At 43.7% G+C, this 20,135-nt stretch overlaps 2 protein-coding genes across 3 annotated transcripts in view; one reads left to right on the forward strand and one right to left on the reverse strand.

Annotated features, from left to right (window-relative positions):
* macrod1 (mono-ADP ribosylhydrolase 1) overlaps window positions 1-20,135 on the reverse strand; it is a 93,611-nt gene that overhangs the window by 59,454 nt on the left and 14,022 nt on the right. The gene's annotated exons all lie outside the window — the stretch shown is intronic.
* Window positions 10,955-13,156, forward strand: flrt1b (fibronectin leucine rich transmembrane protein 1b; the record flags this gene model as incomplete). Its single annotated transcript, XM_079167625.1, has 1 exon — window positions 10,955-13,156. One exon carries the CDS (start codon window positions 10,955-10,957, stop codon window positions 13,154-13,156), a length of 2,202 nt encoding a protein of 733 aa, XP_079023751.1.

The following is a 20,135-nucleotide window of genomic DNA, read 5'->3' on the forward strand; positions in this document are numbered from 1 at the left end:
CATCGGTGGACTTCCATTACCAGCCAATCCTGCAGAGGAGGTGTTTGCTAAGCTGGGAGCAGGAATGGGTTAGAAATCATCACAATGTCCATAGTTTGATGGAAAAAATGTAGCAATATTAATATTGTAGATCTTTACATTCAATGACATTCATTCTGCAGACGCTTCTGTCTAAAATGACGCGCGTAGCAACAACAGCTAGATGTCATAAAAAAAATGTTTCAGCTACATTTTTGTCGAAAATGATTAAAAACAAAGAATTTAGACACTTTTTTCTTTACAATAAACAGACTTGTTTATTTTGGGCCAATGCCACAAACAGTACCCTGCTGCTGTAAATACTTACTATTTAAAATACTCACTCAGCTGTTTAAGGAAATGACTGAGCCTTTTCTTTTTATTAAACTATATATCTGGATCAGAGACAAATGGGCTTTGGGCAAAGAGCCACGGACAGGTTAGAAATAGTAACACATTGTTGGTTTTGGTCTTTTCTTTAGAATTTGTCCAGAAAAATATAGAAAAGCAGCATTGTCCTTTTAATAGTTTGCCCACTGTAGCTAATTGATGAGGGGCCCGATTAGAAGTTAGTGGCAAAAATAAAGCCAACACACACCGAGGGTGCGTTACAGCCGAGTGCCTCCCTTCAGATCTTTGCCGATTATCCCCGTCTGTCTTCTCCCTCATCTCTCTCCTTCTCTGCCCCTCCCTCTCATGCTAAATGGAAGCTGTGTGTCTCTGTGTTAGAAAGCCAGTCACATCCCGCTCGCTCTTCTTTGTAGCCCCTCTTCGCGTCTCTCCCTCTCTCTTTTTCATTTTCCCACCTCTACCTTTTTCTCCGTCTATCCTTGGCACACTCTCTCTCTCTCTCCGTCTTTTTCCTCTCCAGGACTGCTCCCTCCAGCCTTCGCTCCGTCCACGCCGACACCCTCGAATAAGTCTGCCGGAGTCACGGCCTTCAGAGCCTGACAAGAATTCAGTGCCTGCATCTGTGTGTGTGTGTGTGTGTGTGTGTGTGTGTATGTGTGTGTGTGTGTGTGTGTGTGTGTGTGTGTGTGTGTGTGTGTGTGTGTGTGTGTGTGTGTGTGTGTGTGCCAGTGTCTTCAAGCATAGATGAAATATGAGCTGTTAAATATGAATGCAGGGTTATGTTCCGATGCCGATCCCACTCATGCATGGAGGAGTAGTAAAAAAAAAAGTCCGTGCACATACACATATATATATATATATATATATATATATATATATATATATATGTGCACATACATACATACATACATACATACACACACGGTGATCAGTGTGTATGACAAGTAACTGCAGAGCTACTGTGGTATTATTCTGCATCACATTTGCTATCCATTTGTCTGTGATACTTGCCACACACACACACACACACACACACACACACACACACACACACACACACACACACACACACACACACACACACACACACACACACACACACACACACACACACACACACACACACACACACACACACACACACACCCTGGATTCAGGCTTCACTGACTTTAAACCTTGCTCAGGCTGACAGTAATTTCTGCCTCCAAATTACATTCCAATGGCTTCATAAATCTGCTGCCTCCTCCTCCGCCTCTTTCCCCCCCCCCCCGTCTTCCTGCCTCTCTCTATCTCCCCCTTCTTCTCTGTTGTCCCCCCCCCTCTCCTTCCTCTCTCCCTTTTACTCCAGCCTCACTTCATTTTTCCTGTAAACCTCCAACCTGCTCCTTCCCTCTCCGCCTCTATTTCACCATCTCTCTTCCTCCCTTCCTCTCCTCCCCCCCCTATCGCTTGTTTCCTCGTTTCCCCCCCCCCCCCACACACACACTCCTTCTCTCTGGCGCTCGCTCAGTAAATGAGAAACAGGGAGGCAGAGATGGGGAAGTTACGTGTGCGGGGTAGTTAAACAGTCCCACACACACATAAATCCATACAGATACATACGCACACCTACATAAACAAAGTTTCACACACACACAGTCACAGATGTGCTCGCAAACACACAAGAAATGTGTAAATACACACATACAGGAGCACACATCCAAAGTCAAACATCATAAACAGCACATTACGCTTTGATTGAAAGACAAGCATTTGTGCTGCCATATATTTGCCGTGCCTCTAAATTGACTTGCGGGCATATGTGTGAGCGCTCTCACACACACACACACACACACATTTGCATGAATACACCCGTGCACACACGCGGACGTTTTAATGAGAGTGTTCATTTTACAGATAGTGCCTCTAGGTGAAATAATTGCCAATGTTGGGCCCTGATGGCTGGTCCAAGTGTTCTCAGGCCAGTTGTGTTTATGGGCCATGGCGGGCCATGAACACACCCCTCATCTCCCTCACTGCCGCTTTAACTACTGCTCTGCTGCAGCCGACACACACACACGTGATGACGATATGGGCATAATATGCATAAGCACACAATCTAGGCACCAATTTACGCATTAACACTAAACACGCACATGCACACACGCCGAGAGGCCAGCAGAGAACAATAGGGCCGTCTGACAATGGGGCTCAGAGGAATTCTCTCCTCCATATTAATATTCAGCAGAGTGGATGTAGAGAGAGCGTGTCAGCAGGGACGCATGCTCATCAACCTCGCTAACACTGGGGTTAGGCAGCCACATGATTACAAAGTACTCAGACTTTGGTCCCCAGCCCCATAACTATTAATCCCTAGCTCCTACTCCCTCACTTCCTATCTCCTTGCTCCCTACAGTGCACAGAGCGAGCACTCTGCCAAGTATCACAGCTGTCACTTTTCTTTGCTTTCCATTTTCCAAATTATTCCGAACAGCCTGACGGAGCAAAGGGTGGATGGAAAAGGAGATTTGATATTGTCAATTTCCTGCTGACGCCCACGACGTTTCAAATATGTGAAAATGCAGCTCGAAGGTCGTCTGGAGGAGAATTTTCTAAAAAGATGTTTTCTTTCTGGTAATTTTTTTATCAAAACAACAAAAAACACCCAATTACGCAATTTCTTTTTCTGTAACCTGAGGCATCGTATTCCTTAGTCTCATTGCCATCATTTCCTCTTGTACCTCAAAGAAAGACGTATTGGTGTAGACACACCTGTAGTACCAGTCACCTCCATCTATAGACTATCTAACAACGCACAAACACTCAACGCTCTGGCCATACTTCTGTTCATATGTTGCCTCCAAATCTATAAGAACATGCACTGATTTACACATCTGTACACTTTTCTGTTTCTTCTGCAGCCCTGCGCTCAGATGCAAATGTATTGTCTTTATATGTGTATTCTTGTACATTTCTCGATGTGTTCTCGGTTTATTCAGCTGGTGGTCTTCACCAGCCTTCTCCCGCTGTCCCACAAAGGAAAGAAAAAAGATGCTAATATCTGATCGTTATAGTCCAAAGCAAAGAGGAAAACAAAACAGCGAGAGCATTTGGAGTGCGAAGAAGCCACAGTGAAAGTCACATTTTGCCGCGTGTGCCTGTAGGCTACAAAGTTGTCATTGACTGGCTCACAAGAGCGGGGATTTCTGTCCCCAGTAGGAATGAACAAGCACAACAGAGGAGACGGAGTGAAGAGTCGGTCAGGAATGTTTATAACCTCAACACTAAGTGGGTCACCTGCCCAAGTGTGGGAACTGCTCTCTGTAGTTCTGCTACAGCTCCTCACTGGTGGTGTTTAGATGGGAAAATACTAACAGTAGTAGTGTGAGATATTTTACATGTATTACTAAGCAACTCTAGTATGCTTCATGTATGTACTCCTTTTCTTACTGTTTTACATCACTGAGGGTCATTTCCCAGCGTATCTTTAGTCTATTTTTCTTAATGTACTTATGTGACCGGAGAACAGTTACTCATTTGACTGTGGTTTCACTTTGTAAGGATACAGGACATTAATTAAAGAAATTTCAAACACACCAAAAAGCAATAGACTGTGGCCTGAACACCTGTTGGCCAACAGATCTCACACTGTTAACGAAAGTAAAAAATAGTTTGTGTATCCACCCAGTGATTCGGATCTGCTCCAAAATGAAAATTGGGCCAATACTTTCTGCAATCTTTCTGACAAGCAAATAAACCGGAATGAAAACACAACATCCTCGGTGGAGGTAAAAAATGCTCATCACAGTTACAAAGTTTAAATGTAAATTGCTTGTTTTGTCCGACCAACGGTCCTAAAGAGAAATATTTGCTATCATAGAAGAAAAGCAATAAATACTAGAAGCTGGAACCATTGACTTGTTGGCATTTGGGTTTAAATCATTAAATCAATAAATAACTGTGGAGCACTCAGAGAGCAAACACCTCCGCCAAGGCCTTTTCCATAAGTGAAAAATAATGTGTGTATCTCACCCGTGATACAGATCCGCTCCAAAATTTCATGAGGTTTTCTTTGGCCCATGTTACAACTTCCTACAAAATTTCATGGAAATCGGGCCAGTAGTTTGTCTGTAATCCTGCTGACAAACGAACAAAAACAAAATCTCCTTGGCGGAGGTAAGCGTCGAAGTTGTTGGCAAGATCTTCTGTCAAACTACTCATCGATGTATTGACTTAACGTTTCAGCTCTACTGTGTTCTCATGTTTTGTATTTATTCTAAATACACATAGAAAACGTCTAACATCTAACATTTTTACCGCCTGATATTAGAGACTTAATGAAACTTCATATCAGACGGTTGTTGACCTCACGATGAAGTACCTTTACCACGACCATTCACAGGCCAGAGGTTTTCTATGCTGTCTGAATTTCAATGTGTGAAAGGACACTCGACTACGTCAGGTTTTATAGATTCCAATGAGCATGCATTCAAAAACTGCACCATTTAACATCAAAGGCATGACATTTGCATAACAGAGGAAATAAACTCAACTCTTTGTGATCCAGCGAAAGATGGCTGGTTCCATGTCAAGGTGCATCCATTCACCATTAACAGCTTTTGTAATCTCCTTCTTGGAGGTTAACTTCTAAATTCAGATGATGTATTAATGTAATACAATTAATAAGGGAGATATTTCCTTTGAAAACCTGTGCCTTTGCTTCAGCAATGTGCTGAAACACGGTTATGACGAACAGAAGTCGGTAACTTTCTGTACCTTTTCTTTGACCTTCCTCGATACTCCCCTCTCCTAAATGACTAGAGTCTAGCTTTGCTCTCCTAACTCTCTGCTCTAAGACGTGCTCCCTAATGCTCCCTATTGCCTTCGTCTCCTCTTCCCCATCTCACTCCCCTATAGCCAGGCCTCTGAAAATCCATCACAAAAGGTTTTTGAGGACAGCCTCGACATTATACAGATAGAGCTTCACATATTGATGTCTAATGGGTGATGGCAGGGCGCTGTTGAAATGCTGCTGATGTTCAATATTCACGTCTTGTCCAATGCAGGCAGACATTTTGCCTGCGGTAGGCAAAGATTAGTGCCGAGTGTACGGGTAGTGCTGGACCAGACATTGCAACCAATTAAGGGGGACTTGTTTTAAAACGACAGTTACCGTCATTAAAGGTGACGTCTGCTTTTAATACATGACTGATGACATCCAATTAAAAGTCTTCATTCGAATTATGATTTGACTTCAAAGCCACTTAAAAGCCTTGCCCTCCAAAATACCAACATGAGAGGAGTTTGAAGTATTAGACGTATCAATCCATGAATTACAAAGGGATGGAATAAAAAGGGTATAGCAATTTGTAATGCTCCTACAGCGCCAAACATAAAGCTCTGTATACATCTAGACTGTCCTTGAACCGACCATTGTCTCGTTTCTCCTTAAATGCCAATCACTAAGTCGATGCATTTTGCAAACAATGTCTATTTAGCATTCTCTCCCATCTCGGGCCGTTTTCATTACGCATGTTAGCCGCACTCCGCACATATAAATCAGTTTACTACGCCACAAACTGGATATCAGTCTGGAGCTGTTTTATTAAAAAGGACAGTTTATCTCACCGCACGCTGCACAACTTCGTCCCACACCAGCTACCCTACTAAACTGTACACCCAATTAAACACATTCCTTTCCATTTGTGGAACCAGTTAAAACAGCAAACCTAAAATAGAAACACAAACTCTGTGTCTCAGAGTTTAGGATACATGATGCACAATTCATGGATGATTTTAAAAAACACCCTTTCAAGCAAACCTCCAGGCACGGACACGAGGCTGTTGACCAACTTGTTCTCCGCTGCAGCATGTGTCCTTTGAAAATGAAAATGAGGACGTCTCTATTTGTCTCCATTTGTGTTTAAGCAAACTGCATGATAATTTCCCAGTTGGTTATGTAGTCTACTTACTCTGGGATGAAGTGAACAGGCGAATGTGAGCAGCGGAGCAGTTAATGGCCTTGATGAATCTGTCTCTGTACACTCAGTATGCCTGATGAAAACCTTATATTTCTTAAGCCAGTTTTCACTCGGGGGGGTTTGATTCTGCACACAAGATACAGGCACTTAACGCATGGTGGTTAATGAAAGCTCAAAAGCTTTGTTTGAAGAAAGGAAAGAAAAGAAAAGATACAAAACATGGAGTTACCTTAATGGGAGGGTTGTGTCCGTTGGGAGCTTAGTGTTGCGCATATGGAGCTCTGACCTTCAGGAGGTATTTTCACTAGGTACTTAATTTTAAAAGGCATAACCGTTCTGATGGGGATAATTATTTAGCCCGTACCTTTTAGTATTCCATACTGTGCCAACATTGAAATCTAAAAGCACATCCTGGCGTCACTAAAAGACAGCTGGTAAAAAAAAAAAAGACAGCAAAGCATTTCATTTATGCAGCCCCATAAAAGCACCTTTATTCTTATTTATTTTAGCAATAAACACGTATAAGACATAAAAACTACTGTGCCAATATTTCAATATTTTTCCAAGTTGAAGTATAGAAGATCCATGACAGATTTCAGAGGCTTACGGACCTATTCGGGCAATATTATGTATTATTCTTGCCATTGAACCCTTAAAAAAATGTGCCAACTAAATAATAAAATCGAGTTAAAGGGCTCAAAATGGACAGGGTCTGGTTTTGCACTTTTGGACCATTTTTGATCTGTGTGTGTGTGTGGTAGAGAAGGACTTTCCACATGTTCTGAATTTCTCAAATACCTTGTTCCTCAGATTCACTGCATCTCCGAGTAAAAGATTTTTAAAACCGTATTTGTCTGCTTTCTCCTGTTAGGGTGGTGCTCAGCGACACTCAGCCAGCTGTCCTGCTGAAGCAAACAGCAGTGAAGTCTACCTTGAGGATACTCGACAGCGGCCCATTTCTGCTGACCTGTGGGGGAACTTTTCACACTTAAGCCACGTGACCGGTCATCCCAGCGCCGCTCAGAGCCAACGACATACAGCCTCTGAACATCATCTGTGTGAACTGAAAAGGAAGCGATTAAACATTCAACAGAGGAGAGTGAGGCAGAAAGGGAAGGAGAGAGAAGCCTCTGAATCAAACTCTTACAGCCTGCACCGGTCCAAACTGTCCATCACCGCCTCAAACATACTCATTACCATCACTGAACTGCGAAATTGATGTTGTAATAATTGTTATAATACAACTAATAATTGCAAAGACTCTATTGCTGGATTTTTCTGAGCTGTGGAAATCCCACTTATTCTCTCCTTGCAGCTCATTAATTAAAAAACACTACCTGGTTATTAGAAGCAAGTGCAACACGGCACTGAACTATTTTTGCATGACCCACTGCTTGCAAGAGTATCCAGGATTGCTTTTAACTTCGAAGAAGGACCCTTGAGCCCTCAACCATCTTCTGACTGACTGTCTGCCCAACTGTAGCATCTGGGTGTGGAGCGGTGGGTTCAGAATTAGGCCCCCTGGACGCTCGTTGAAGATGACTTGAGTTGGCAGGCCTAAAAGCCCCTTACCCCAGAGAGAGAGAGAGAGCTTGGCAGTAGGACACACACACACACACACACACACACAACACACAGATGTGGGTGCCGAGGCGGCTTTGAGCCATGCTGGTGTTGCTACTTGCGCAGCCCTGGAGTACAGGCTATCATCATCCCTACCATCATTCACCCAAGCTGAGGAAGATTCAACGGCCCCGAGGAGCAAGGCTGCACTTGTGAACGATTCAAAGAAGACAGAAAGAAACTGCGCCAACACACGGAGATCCGCGGCTACGTCCTCAATCACACATACGGACACGCTATATACTCCTCTCCACAAAACCTGTGATACGGGGAAAACAAAGCTGCGGCTGACGTGAAGGGCACAGAGACTGAGCAGGTTAGCAAGCCCTCTGCAATCACAGCCTGGGTCGATCAGACCTTACACGCAAAAACACACTTTCTTCCTGCATTCTCCGCAGTGAAGAACACCACACTTACATCTCGCTTTCAGCTACATGATAGGTGGGGGGGGGGGGGAGACACACACACACACGCACTGGCTCTGTGCTCACACAAAGGCTTTTATTTCAGAAGATGATTGAAACATTGGGGGGGGGGGGGGGGGCGCCGCAAAGGGAGAGGAAGGCGAATGCGGAGGCGAGAAAGCTGAGGACGAGAGGGAGTGAGAAAGAGAAGGTGGGGAAAAATAAGAGGTAGGGGGTCTCTGCTGCATCTAAATGAAAAAGAGAAACTAAGTCGCCATGAGGGAGAGAGGAGGTCTGGGCAGGAGGCTGATTGATCCAATCTCAGTGTGCAGGAATCCACAGACAACTGGAGAGGAAACGATAAAAAAGGATTAGAAGGAGAAAAAACAGAGAGGGGAGGAGAGGACGACTGCTTCTGTAAACAAACCTGAGAGTGAATATAATGAAAGATTATGAAGGGGTGGTGGAGGTGGTGGTGGAGGTGGTGGGCGGATGGGAGAGGTAGATGGCGTGAAAGATAAAGACACAGTGAAGGGGAGAGCGACTTAAGGGAGAGCGGCAGTTTGAGAGAGTGAGAGAACGAGGCAGGAAGGGAGAGAAGACAGAAAATGTACGGATCATTAAGAGGACGTTTCGATAGGAAACCTTGGCATGTCGGCAAAAAACACTCATACAGGTTTGTGCCAAGAGGTATTTATGAAAGGGAAGCGGGGATAGTGTAGCACCAAAGCATATGCTAGTTGATATTCATAAAGCATTCCCAATATGGTCTCAGCTCCTACCTTGACACTCCCTCTTGTGTGCATATGTTCCTCTCCCTTACGTTCTCTGTCTCTCAAATGCTGGCGACGCTTGGAAATAGTTTTAAGATTTAAGCTAAAAATACCATTAAGTAAAGAGAAAAATAAAATCTGGGTCCGTGCCGAATTGCAAAGCACAGACAGTCTTTTTTACCCTTAAAAATCAAATACTACCTGTGTCGAGCTGAGACAGGGGCTGGTTGTTGTTGATGCTGATCTCGTTCTCTTTCTTTCTCTCACACACACACACACACACACACACACACACACACACACACACACACACACACACACACACACACACACACACACACACACACACACACACACACACACACACACAGCTATTTTTTAAACCCATTTTACAAGCAAAAACAACACCATTCTTCTTTTTGCAGCAAACTCAGCTGATACGGACTTGAGTCTTCACTGCCAGAAACTCATTTCCTCTCTCCTCCACTGACTGACTGTCCAACTCTCCATCTCTCTCCAACTCCCCCCCCCCCCCCCCCCCCCCCCCCTCCCCCCAATCTCATCTATTGTTGCCATCTCTTGTTTGCTTTGCATGGATTTTGACTGCAGCCAAGGGGCCATTTTGCATCTATCACTGAGTTCACATACGAAAAAACACACATACACATGCATGGGTGTGTGCGCAGAAGGGGAGGGTGGAGTGGGGTGGGGTGGGGGGACGACGACGACGACGATGACTTGCCTTTAGAGGATTTGTTTATCAAATGTGCTGTCAAATCATGTCAGGCATTTCACATCAGGGCACATTTTCTAGCCCGAGGCCACCAAAAAGAAAGGATTCAAACAAGAGTACGCCACAATGTAATTTCCACAACTTTCACTACTGTACATTGTTCATATTCTATAAATAGTATGACGTGAAAGTGAGAGCACAGAGATCATTTTATCTGAATTGTAAATTCATGTTATTGATGTTGGTGTCAGGAATTCACTAGAAGACGAGTCATAAAACACAGGCCGAGGAACGTATTAATGTTGCAGAAAAATGCTTCTCTGTAAAATATCTCACTAAAACATTTCTGGGGATTTCAAGACCACTTGCCTGAATAATTTATAGAAATTTCACGAACAATAACAACCGAGAGAAAACATGCATTATACATGTCAGCTTGTGCTGAGACTGTTTTGTGTAGGTTTACTTATTTGTGTGTGCATTTCTTGTTGTGTGTTTTTGGTCACAACGTCAAACATGTATTCGCTTCGTAGTTTAATACGAAGGTCAAATATAGTGCAGTCACAACAAGTTCACCACTGTCTTCAAAGAAATCAACAACACTGTGGGCAATTAATCTGATTTCCTTCTCCCCGATCTCTCCTCCATTTTAGTTTCATGTCACTCACTCCGTTTGAGTTAATCTCCTTGAAAAAAAAATGTCACCGTCCAATTTTCTCCATCTTTGTCATCCTTTTACCAATTCTTGTAATCTTCCTCGCCTGCTCACTCCACCCTTCACCGCACTTTCTGCCTCTAAGTGTCCGTTTGTCTTCTGCTTGGTCGCTCTGACCCATATAATACTAGACAGCCCCTATAAAGTATGTCTGCCCATTCAATCCCCAAATCTTCTTCACTTGAGATAGAAACATAACATCAGGTACAAATTACAGCACATTAGATGTGGTTTGTCCTGCACTATATTCAACTCTCTCTACTTTCTCTTTTAAATGTAAAAGTGACTTTGATTTAGAACCAGTGAGTTGAAGCCTTTGTAGTTGTTTTAATCCAGTTTCCCTTTTTCTGTCTTTCAATCAGGAGCTGAGCACCAACATGGCAGCTGAGAGTATTGCCGAGCTCCGCGATTGGCTCTTTCTGCTCCTCCTGTGCCTCACTTTATTGGCTGAGGTGCTGGAACTGGCGGCAGCGGCAATTGCCATGGAGACGGGCGAGGGAGACGAGGGCATTGTTTGTCCCTCGGTGTGTCGCTGTGATGAGGGTTTTGTCTACTGCAACGACCGTGGCCTCAGTATAATTCCTCCACTACCATTAATGGCTGCCATCCTCTACTTGCAGAGCAACCGGCTGAGTAACGCTGGCCTGCCTCCCTCACTGGAACGCAGCACTTCCATACGAGTGATTTACCTGTATGCCAACCAGTTGGATGAATTCCCTATACACCTCCCGCCTTCGTTACGTGAGCTCCATTTGCAGGATAATAATATACGAACGTTACCGAGATCAGCTTTGGCCAAACTACCATTACTAGAACGTTTGCACCTGGATGATAACTCTATATCCACAGTTAGCATCCAGGAGCGAGCGTTTTCTGGGACTCCACGGCTTCGACTACTGTTTCTGTCTCGGAACCACCTATCAAGCATCCCCGCAGGCTTGCCGGCATCCTTGGAAGAGTTACGACTGGACGACAATCGAATCAGCACGATCCCCACACACGCCTTCCGTGGGCTCTCCTCCCTGCGACGCTTGGTCCTGGATGGGAACCTGCTGGCCAACACGCGCATTGCAGATGACACCTTCTCCCGTCTCTCCAACCTGACTGAGCTGTCACTGGTGAGGAATGCGCTGCAGTCTCCGCCAGTCTACCTGCCTTCCGCTCACCTTGTGCGACTCCATTTGCAAGACAACGGAATGACTCACATACCACGGGGGGCGCTGGACGGGATGCGGCGACTACAGAGGCTGGACCTGTCAGGAAACAATCTGACCACCCTGCCACGAGGACTTCTGAAGGACACAGAAAGCCTGGAGCTGCTACTGCTGCGGGGAAACCCCTGGTACTGTAGCTGCAACCTTCGCTGGCTCCACGCATGGCTGCACAGCCGGGGGGCAGCGGTGACAGTCAGGGGTCTGACCTGTCAGGGGCCCGAGCCTGTAAGGGGACAGGCCCTCAGAGAACTATCCTCCCTGATGGAGCAGTGTGAAGGCCCTGCTGCTGGTCCCAGTACTGGAATGGGGATGAACCCAGCAGAAAAAGATGGAGGAGGAGGTGAAGATGGTGTTGGAGGGGGCCAAGCAGTGGCTTCAGTCCCCCATGGCAGCACCACCACTACCTCCCTGCTGGTCCCCACACAAGGTTCCCTCTTCACCCTGCGAGCCAAGCGGCCGGGCCTTGTTATGCCTCTGCCTCCTGGTGAAGGGGGACAGGTGTCTGGAGAGGCCCTGGAGCTGACTGTAAAACCTCTCTCTTCGGAAAGTGTACTGGTGAGCTGGCTGTGCCCAACGCCGGCACCCTCCTTCCGCTTGTCGTGGCTGAGGTTGGGTAGCAGTGCAGCTCTTGGCTCCATAACAGAGACTCTGGTACCTGGAGAGAGGAGGCAGTACCTCCTTACCCAGCTTACCCCACGCTCCCATTACCTCATCTGTCTGCTGCCACTACAACAGGAATCCTCCTTTGGGGGTTCCAGCATGGGTATATCTCGAGTTGGCAGCATGGACACAGACAGTAAAGACTTGACACCGTCCTGCGCTCAGATAGAAACTGGAGAAGCTCTGGTCAGCACAGGAGGGGAGGGTTCAGATAAAGAGGGACAGGACTCAGAACTAACAGCCCTGCCATTGGCTGGGATCATAGGGGGTGCCACAGCATTAGTAAGCCTGCTGTTAATCTTTGGCATCTTCTGCTGGTATGGACAGAGAACAAGTTACGTGTCCGGGGACTCAGGCACATACAGCAGGGGCCGGGGTGGAAAACATTATGATGACTATGTGGAGTCAGGCACCAAGAAAGACACTTCCATCTTAGAGATCAGGGCCCCTCCTGCAGGGTTTCAGATGACAGCTATGGCCCATCAGCCCCTGCAGCCTAAGCTGGAGGATGTCACCTACATCCACACCATTTTCCCCTCTTCTTCCTCTTCCTCCCAAGCTAACGGGACCTACCGGAGCAGCCACGGAGCCGGCAGCCTCAATGGCACCATCCTCAGCCAAACCAGCCACCATCATGCCACTTATGGTACCAACCGTGGCTACAGAGAGGGTGGCATCCCCGACATAGATTATACCTACACGTGATGATACAGGGACACACTATCTGAGCCACGAATGCCGGGAGCCATTTCTATGATGACGACCCCTTGGCTGGTGGCCATGTTGTCCTTGGTTTCCAAAGTACCCTCTGTGCCTCTGCTGGTTCAATTCTGATTGGTTTGCTATGTAGAAAAGACTGATTTCAGCTTGTTGATTGGACATTGCTATTGAGTTACAGAAGTAACAGTCCTACTATACTCTACTACTGTATACTACATTATACAGTAGATCCTTCTTTCAGCCCTTCTTGTAGTTATAAATGGTTACGTTTTCCCTTTTGGATATCTCAGTGTCTTTCAAACCTACTGTTCTTCTCAGCTCATAATAATACACAGTAACTTATTTGAGGTTGATATACTAGGCTTAGTTGATTTAGCAGGAGATATATTTATGAGGAAAAGACACTTGATGTGTATAGAGATAGCTCTCATATCTTCCTACCAACTGTAAGCTCTGTGCTGTATAGATAAAAGGGATGACAGAGGGAGAAATCAATGGTTGTTATAACCCACAGATGACAATGCATCATGGTTGACATGAAAAGATGTGTTCCTAGCCCCCTCTCTTCCTCTGGTTTACTCCCTTTTTTAATTTTGCCTCCTTTCAGCCTCTTTTTTTTTCTGGCGGAGGCTCTTTCCTTTTATTTCTCTTGTGTCTTTTGTGGTGCCGTGAGCATAGGACTTTGTTCTCGCCAAGGGAGCTGACAGCTGTGATAAGAGTTCTGACAGAGACAGGAGACAAACCACAGCATGGGGAGACTAATGAGAGGGAGAGAGAGAGAGAGAGAGAGTGGGGGGGTGATGGATAGATGGGTGGTTAGAACAGAACATAAGACAAGGGGAGAGGAGTGCTGTTTGGTGGATGGAGGCCTTGAGAGAGGTGTGATGGCTTAACGCAAAGAGCGAGGACAGAAAATGAAGGAAAAAAGGACGATAAGTGAAAAAAGGGCGTGTGACAAATTCAGCGGCAGGAGGTAAAAAAAAAGCAGACAAAAGGAAAAGAAGATGGGGGATCGAGAAGGGTAAAGAAGAGGGGTGTCAACTGTAATAATGTGACATCATAATTCAAAAAATGGCTTAAGTTTTACCACCAGTGTATCCACTACTACACTCAGCTGCACGTTTCCTACAAGAACTGATTCAGTTGCCTGTGATCATTACAAGTGAAAGACTCAACCTTATGCGTCATGTATCTTCATCATAAAATGGACCCGTTTACATGCCAATGTTTGTAGGAACACACAGAGAAGAGCAAGACAATCAAATGATTGACGAGACCGTAGGACAAACGAGTAGCTCAAGAAGAACGGCTATTAAAAACCTCCCCGACAGAAGTAAGAAAAAGTATGTACCCATTCACCCAATTTCTTTGGTGGTCTGGTCTCATTATTAAATTTCCTTTGCAAATGAAGTGGGAGAAATCTAATCATACATCTTATAATAGTAACTCTTTATCATCTAGAGCCTGGTTAAATCTTCTTAATTGAAAAGAAGTTTTAGCAGCTAATAATATTTTGGTGGAAGTTGGAACTACTACTACTACTACTAACAGAATGGCTTTAAAACTAGAGATATTAAAGTGAGAGCTGAGACGAAACGATTAGTCTATTAAACCAAATCGTAAGAAAATCAATCTACAACTATTTTGATGAATGATTAATCATTGAAGTCATTTTCTAAGCATAATTGCTAAATATTTCCTTCAGTTTTAGATTCCCAATTGTGAGTATTTCATAGTCTTGTGACAGTTGACTGAATATTGGATGAAACACACAATTTTAAAACATCACCCTGGCCAGTAAATTGTTGTGATAGAGACGGGGCATTTTAATTTTGAGTATTTTAAGTCAAATGAAAAAAATTGTACTTTAAAACAACTGAAATGTCAAACTTGATCTGATGCATTCTGTGAGTAGGAAGTCGACTCCATCAGTTTACTCAGGTCGTCCATTTTTTTTCTCAACTTCCTGTTAATTGGGCAAATTTAAACAAATACACGTTCCAATTATTATAAAAATAAATCTTTTAAATTCTCCTGAGTAAAAGTCTAAAACTTGCCTTCCATAGAGATGTCCTTTACTTAGGTCGTCCAGCTTTAGGCCACACTACAGCATGGACACAGGGATCACAGCCTGACCGCAACACTGTGCAGTTTAACAGGCGAACAAACATATAAACACTGCATGAAGCGGGAAGCGGCACCGGCTTTCTGCCTCTCACTGACCCCACTAATATACTTTATAGGGAGGAGGGACTTCAAAGGAAAACGCTAACAAACAGCCAGAGATCAAAAGAGGACGAGGAGAGAGTACAGACAACTAAAGAGTGAGGCCGTAGAGGGAAGGATGGAGATTAGTGATATAAAAGGAGAGAGAGCTCTCTTTCTCTTTTCCAACCTGTGTTACTGTGTACCAGTAATATTGGACGAGCTCGGTGTGGGTTTTTTTTTTAGGGTTGTTTTTATTTTTTGCAGCATTTGTTTTTTTCTTTTTTTAAGTGCACTGAAGCTTCCTGTCATTCTGTGCAGAAATCCTTTTTCCATTAAAAATGTCACCCTCAGACGTGATAATAAAAAAAAAATACTCTTCTGTATAAACATAAAAATGGGTGCAAAATGCTATTCCATTTATCATCTTTTTTTCTACACAGATGAATAAAGACTTCTAAAAGGAAAAGTAGTTTCAAGAGTTTTCTTTATGTGTGTGTGTGTGTGTGTGTGTGTGTGTGTGTGTGTGTGTGTGTGTGTGTGTGTGTGTGTGTGTGTGTGTGTGTGTGTGTGTGTGTGTGTGTGTGTCTGGAGTTCATTAAATCTGAAACAAAGGCTGGAGATATCAAATAATGCACTGGGATGGCTTAAAAAAATGAAAATCAATGGAAAGCTCAAGATTATTAATATGATTTATGACGAGACGGATTGGACCTCGTTAAATCACACACACTGGGATGAATACATCAGTGGCTCCGTTTGGATATGGAGGAAAGCCCAAAGCGGACGCGTGTGTTGTCATCCTGAGAGGTTTGCGTGTTAGCGTGTGTTGTATGTTTCACCAAGCAACATGAGAAACTGTGTGTGTGTGTGTGTGGATGTGTTTCTGCTCTGTGCTTCTGAAGACATGTACATCATTCCAAGTGAGTGCTAATACTTGTGTAAGCATGGATCAATATAACGAGCGGGGGAGTGTATAAGTGTCCATCTTGGAGTAACTGCTTGTGTCGGGCGTTTGTGAAGGAGAGGGTCAGAAAGAAATGTACTCTTTGTAGACGGAAATGGGCTTTTGTACAGTGTGTCTGTGTATGACAGGGAGATAAAAAAAAAAAGCCTTGATATTAATGTGCATCTAAAGGATTTGCGATTACAGGTCTGGGTGTGTGCTCTAAATGTGATGCAGCTGTATCTCCACGTCTGTGCTCTTACTGACAATGCCCCGAGTTCTCATCCGTCATTATGGAGGCCTTTCACTGTCGCAGTCCATTATCATCTCCGGCTTAATTATTCACATTACACCCAACAAAAAGATGTATACTCAGAGACTCGAGCACGTCGAGTCTGAAATGTGCCCGAGCACAGCAACAAATGGGATCAAAGTGGATTTTCCAGACATGCCCCCATTGTGTTACTGCAAAAGTAAAACATGCTCAAGATATCAAACACGTTCCACATGGATTGTGTAGTGTCTTTAGTTGCAATGCCTTTCCTTTTAATTCAATCTATTCATGAATACCTTGCTTCTATTTCTTTTAACAATTGAGCCCAACTCACCAATTTACAATAAAATGGTCAGTTGCATTTTAAAGTCCAAACTTGTTGTTTTCCTCACCGCAGGGCTGTTAAGAGTGATGTAAAGCTGCATCGCACGATAAAGTGCCTTCCAGTGTTTGCATGCATTATAAGCTTATATAGCAAAAGGTCACTTCATTCCTATAAATACATGCATTTGGAGAAATGTATGCATGCATATATTCATTACCCAAACTATGCACAACAGAACAGAAGAATGTTCACGCCACAATGTTTTTTTTCCCCCCACATACAAATGTTCCGAAAGGTTTCAGTTGTTATTCAGGTGAAAATCAAAACAGACTGGACTGTAAGCTGCAATCACAAGTTCTTGTTCGTTTCAGACTGCAGATTGAGGAGAAAGGCATAAACGGATGCGGTATATATGGACATTAGTGTGCACAGCGGCACGTAGCAACCTGTGCGTCAGAAGGTCCATATCTGAATCACACATACGGCATGCATCAACAGCATTAATAAACTGGAAACAATATCTCACAGAAAGAAACCCTCTGACCCCAAACCACAACCTCATCTGTAAATCCAGCCGTGGTTGATGGACACACACCTGTACACCTTGGAGTGACACGGGGACTGGTGGTCCCACTGTACGGCGGAGCTGGATAACAAACGCCCCGACACATTTGTCTCCACACACACTGCAAGAAACCGGTGAAACACCTCAGAGGTATGGACCGATCCAACAATAACAACGGTAGCGATGGATGGAGGGGACATCGCTGGAGAAAAACAAGGCAGAGAACGAACTAAGACAACCTCTGGGGGATTATAACGACACCATCTGTATGCATTATGCTGTCTGTCAGAGACGAGAGAGACACACTTTAGTGCCTCTGCAAGACGACGCGAGTGAGATGGAAGCGAAAGAAACCCCGCTGAAAGCACATATAAAAAGATAGCCAAATTGCCCTTGTACTGCAATTGTCCTCTATTCAATTTCCCAGCCTTGTGTGTTTTTTTTATCTTTTAATTTCGCTCAATTATGAGCCTTTACACCACTGGATCTTTTTGTAACCTTGATTTTAGGAAAAAAAGAACTGAAAATGAAGAAAATTAAAAGCATTTATAAACTCAAGTTGCCTCATTTTTGCAACTGGCATTAAGTGAATAGTTGATGGATTCCTGCTCTTCACATGATAAACCGTCAGGCATTCAGTTTCATCACCTGCCTTGTGAAGAGGAAAGTGAAGAGAAACAACTCTGAGCTGAGGAGCGCTTCAGGCGTGGGGGTCCTCCAGAGCTCTCAGCCTTCACTCATGGTCGGCTTACTGCCCGCCTCTCCGGGGCTCTACACTCTGGACCGCACCGAGACCGCAGCACTTGTAGTTAAGGCAACTTGTGATTTCTCAGGAGTACCGACTCTCGGCCTTTCTTCAGCAGAGGCAGACACATCGCAGCCAAAAAAATAAATGAATTCTAGGAGCACAGTAAATTATTCATTACTTGGTTGAAAATTCCACAGAGTGGTTTGTGATCACACCAGAGGTCCAGCACACACAATGCGCCGGTGGTTCAAGGCTGCATAATTTAATGACGCATATAAAAAAAAACATCGACAAATATTTCACAACCATTAATCAACTGTAAATTATTTTGCTGCTCTCTCTCCAATTTATAAGACTTGGATGGCGGCAAACAATAACAAGATAAAGCAGGTGATATTCTATCATTTTCTTTTCATGCCAAATACCTCTATTGTTATCCAAACACTGCTTAAAGAAACATGAGAAGTCAGGGCTTAAGGTGCCAAAAATGAATGAAACATCCCTGGTTCGAACAAAGCCCGGGGACCTTGTTGATGGATGTCATTTCTCATCTCGATCCCTTCATTTCCGGTTATCTTTCAACTGTGAACCTGGCAATAAAGGCAAACAGTGCCCAAAAGATACTAATAAAAGAAAATGTTGGCTGATATTAGGTTGGATCAGGTGTTTGGAGACGTATCGTATCAGCGAATGTGTTGGCCAATAAAGAAAGAAATTACAGTAGAAAAATGCTGAAATTGTGTATGTTTGAGGAAATGTAGAAACAGTCTGCATTGCATAGTTTTTCCCACCAAAAAGCATTAACTTTACTTTTCAAATGCAAAATGTCCCGATCAGTAATTACCTCACGATTCTTTAAAAAACGAAAAAAACAATGGAAGGTATCGTCATCAAAAATATTTGTGCATGTAATGTGTTTAAAGTATGTGAAAAATATTACCTAAAAACGACATGATAATTAAAGTATACATTGGTTTTAAAAGACTGACGTCTTAAGTATGAATGAATAGGCTCAGAGCAGAGTGCCATCCACAGGTTGAAAGTCAAAAAGAGACACATTGCTTCAGAAACAGGCATTCTGTTGGTTTTGGTCGTTTCATGGGATTTGTAGGCAATAAATACAAATATAGAAAAACACCAGCCTTTAACTTTGCAGAACTTGCTCATCAGAAACATGTGAAATCTGTATTTTTTATATAATCAACTTTAACCTTTAATAAAACTTTGAGACCGACTCACAATACTCACACCCACACAATGAAGTGCAAAGATTAACAACACACACACACACACACACACACACTCGCAGATAACTGGCTGGCTCATGCATGAGGAGGCAACGAACCCATCGCATGCTGTTGATGTTGCAGAAGACACAGAGAGTAAAGGGTGTAATAAATCCTTTCACTGCTCGACGTTACTGAGATTGAAGTGTCCTTTGTATCTCAATGCATCTCGGTGTCCTTGACTTTTTTTATGACAGAGAAATTCACCTGCACTTTGCTTTCAGTTTACTTCATATACAACAGCAACCAAACAACAAATAGTAATTTCAGGGATAAATATTCTTAATTTTTATTCATCAGGGTGTTAAAAGTGAATTGACCAAAGAAATATTCTTGTTGGTGTAAAAACAAATGTTTACCAGGGGATTTACAAAACAAAATATCATGCTTTAATTAACTAAAATAATGAAAATGGCACTAGTTGAACGGATTACCAGTTTAACAGCTTAATAAATCTGTAGCTCGGATATAAATCAGGTAAATGGGGGACAATAAAATGTACTGTGCATTAAAAGCTACAACCACATGTCCATTCTCTCTTCACTGGACTTATAACATACTGAGAAGCTGAACACGATGTTGGAAACACTATGTTACCTCCACTACATCCACCAC

This window comes from Pholis gunnellus (genome assembly GCF_910591455.1).
Source record: "Pholis gunnellus genome assembly, chromosome: 10".
NCBI lineage: Eukaryota > Metazoa > Chordata > Actinopteri > Perciformes > Pholidae > Pholis > Pholis gunnellus.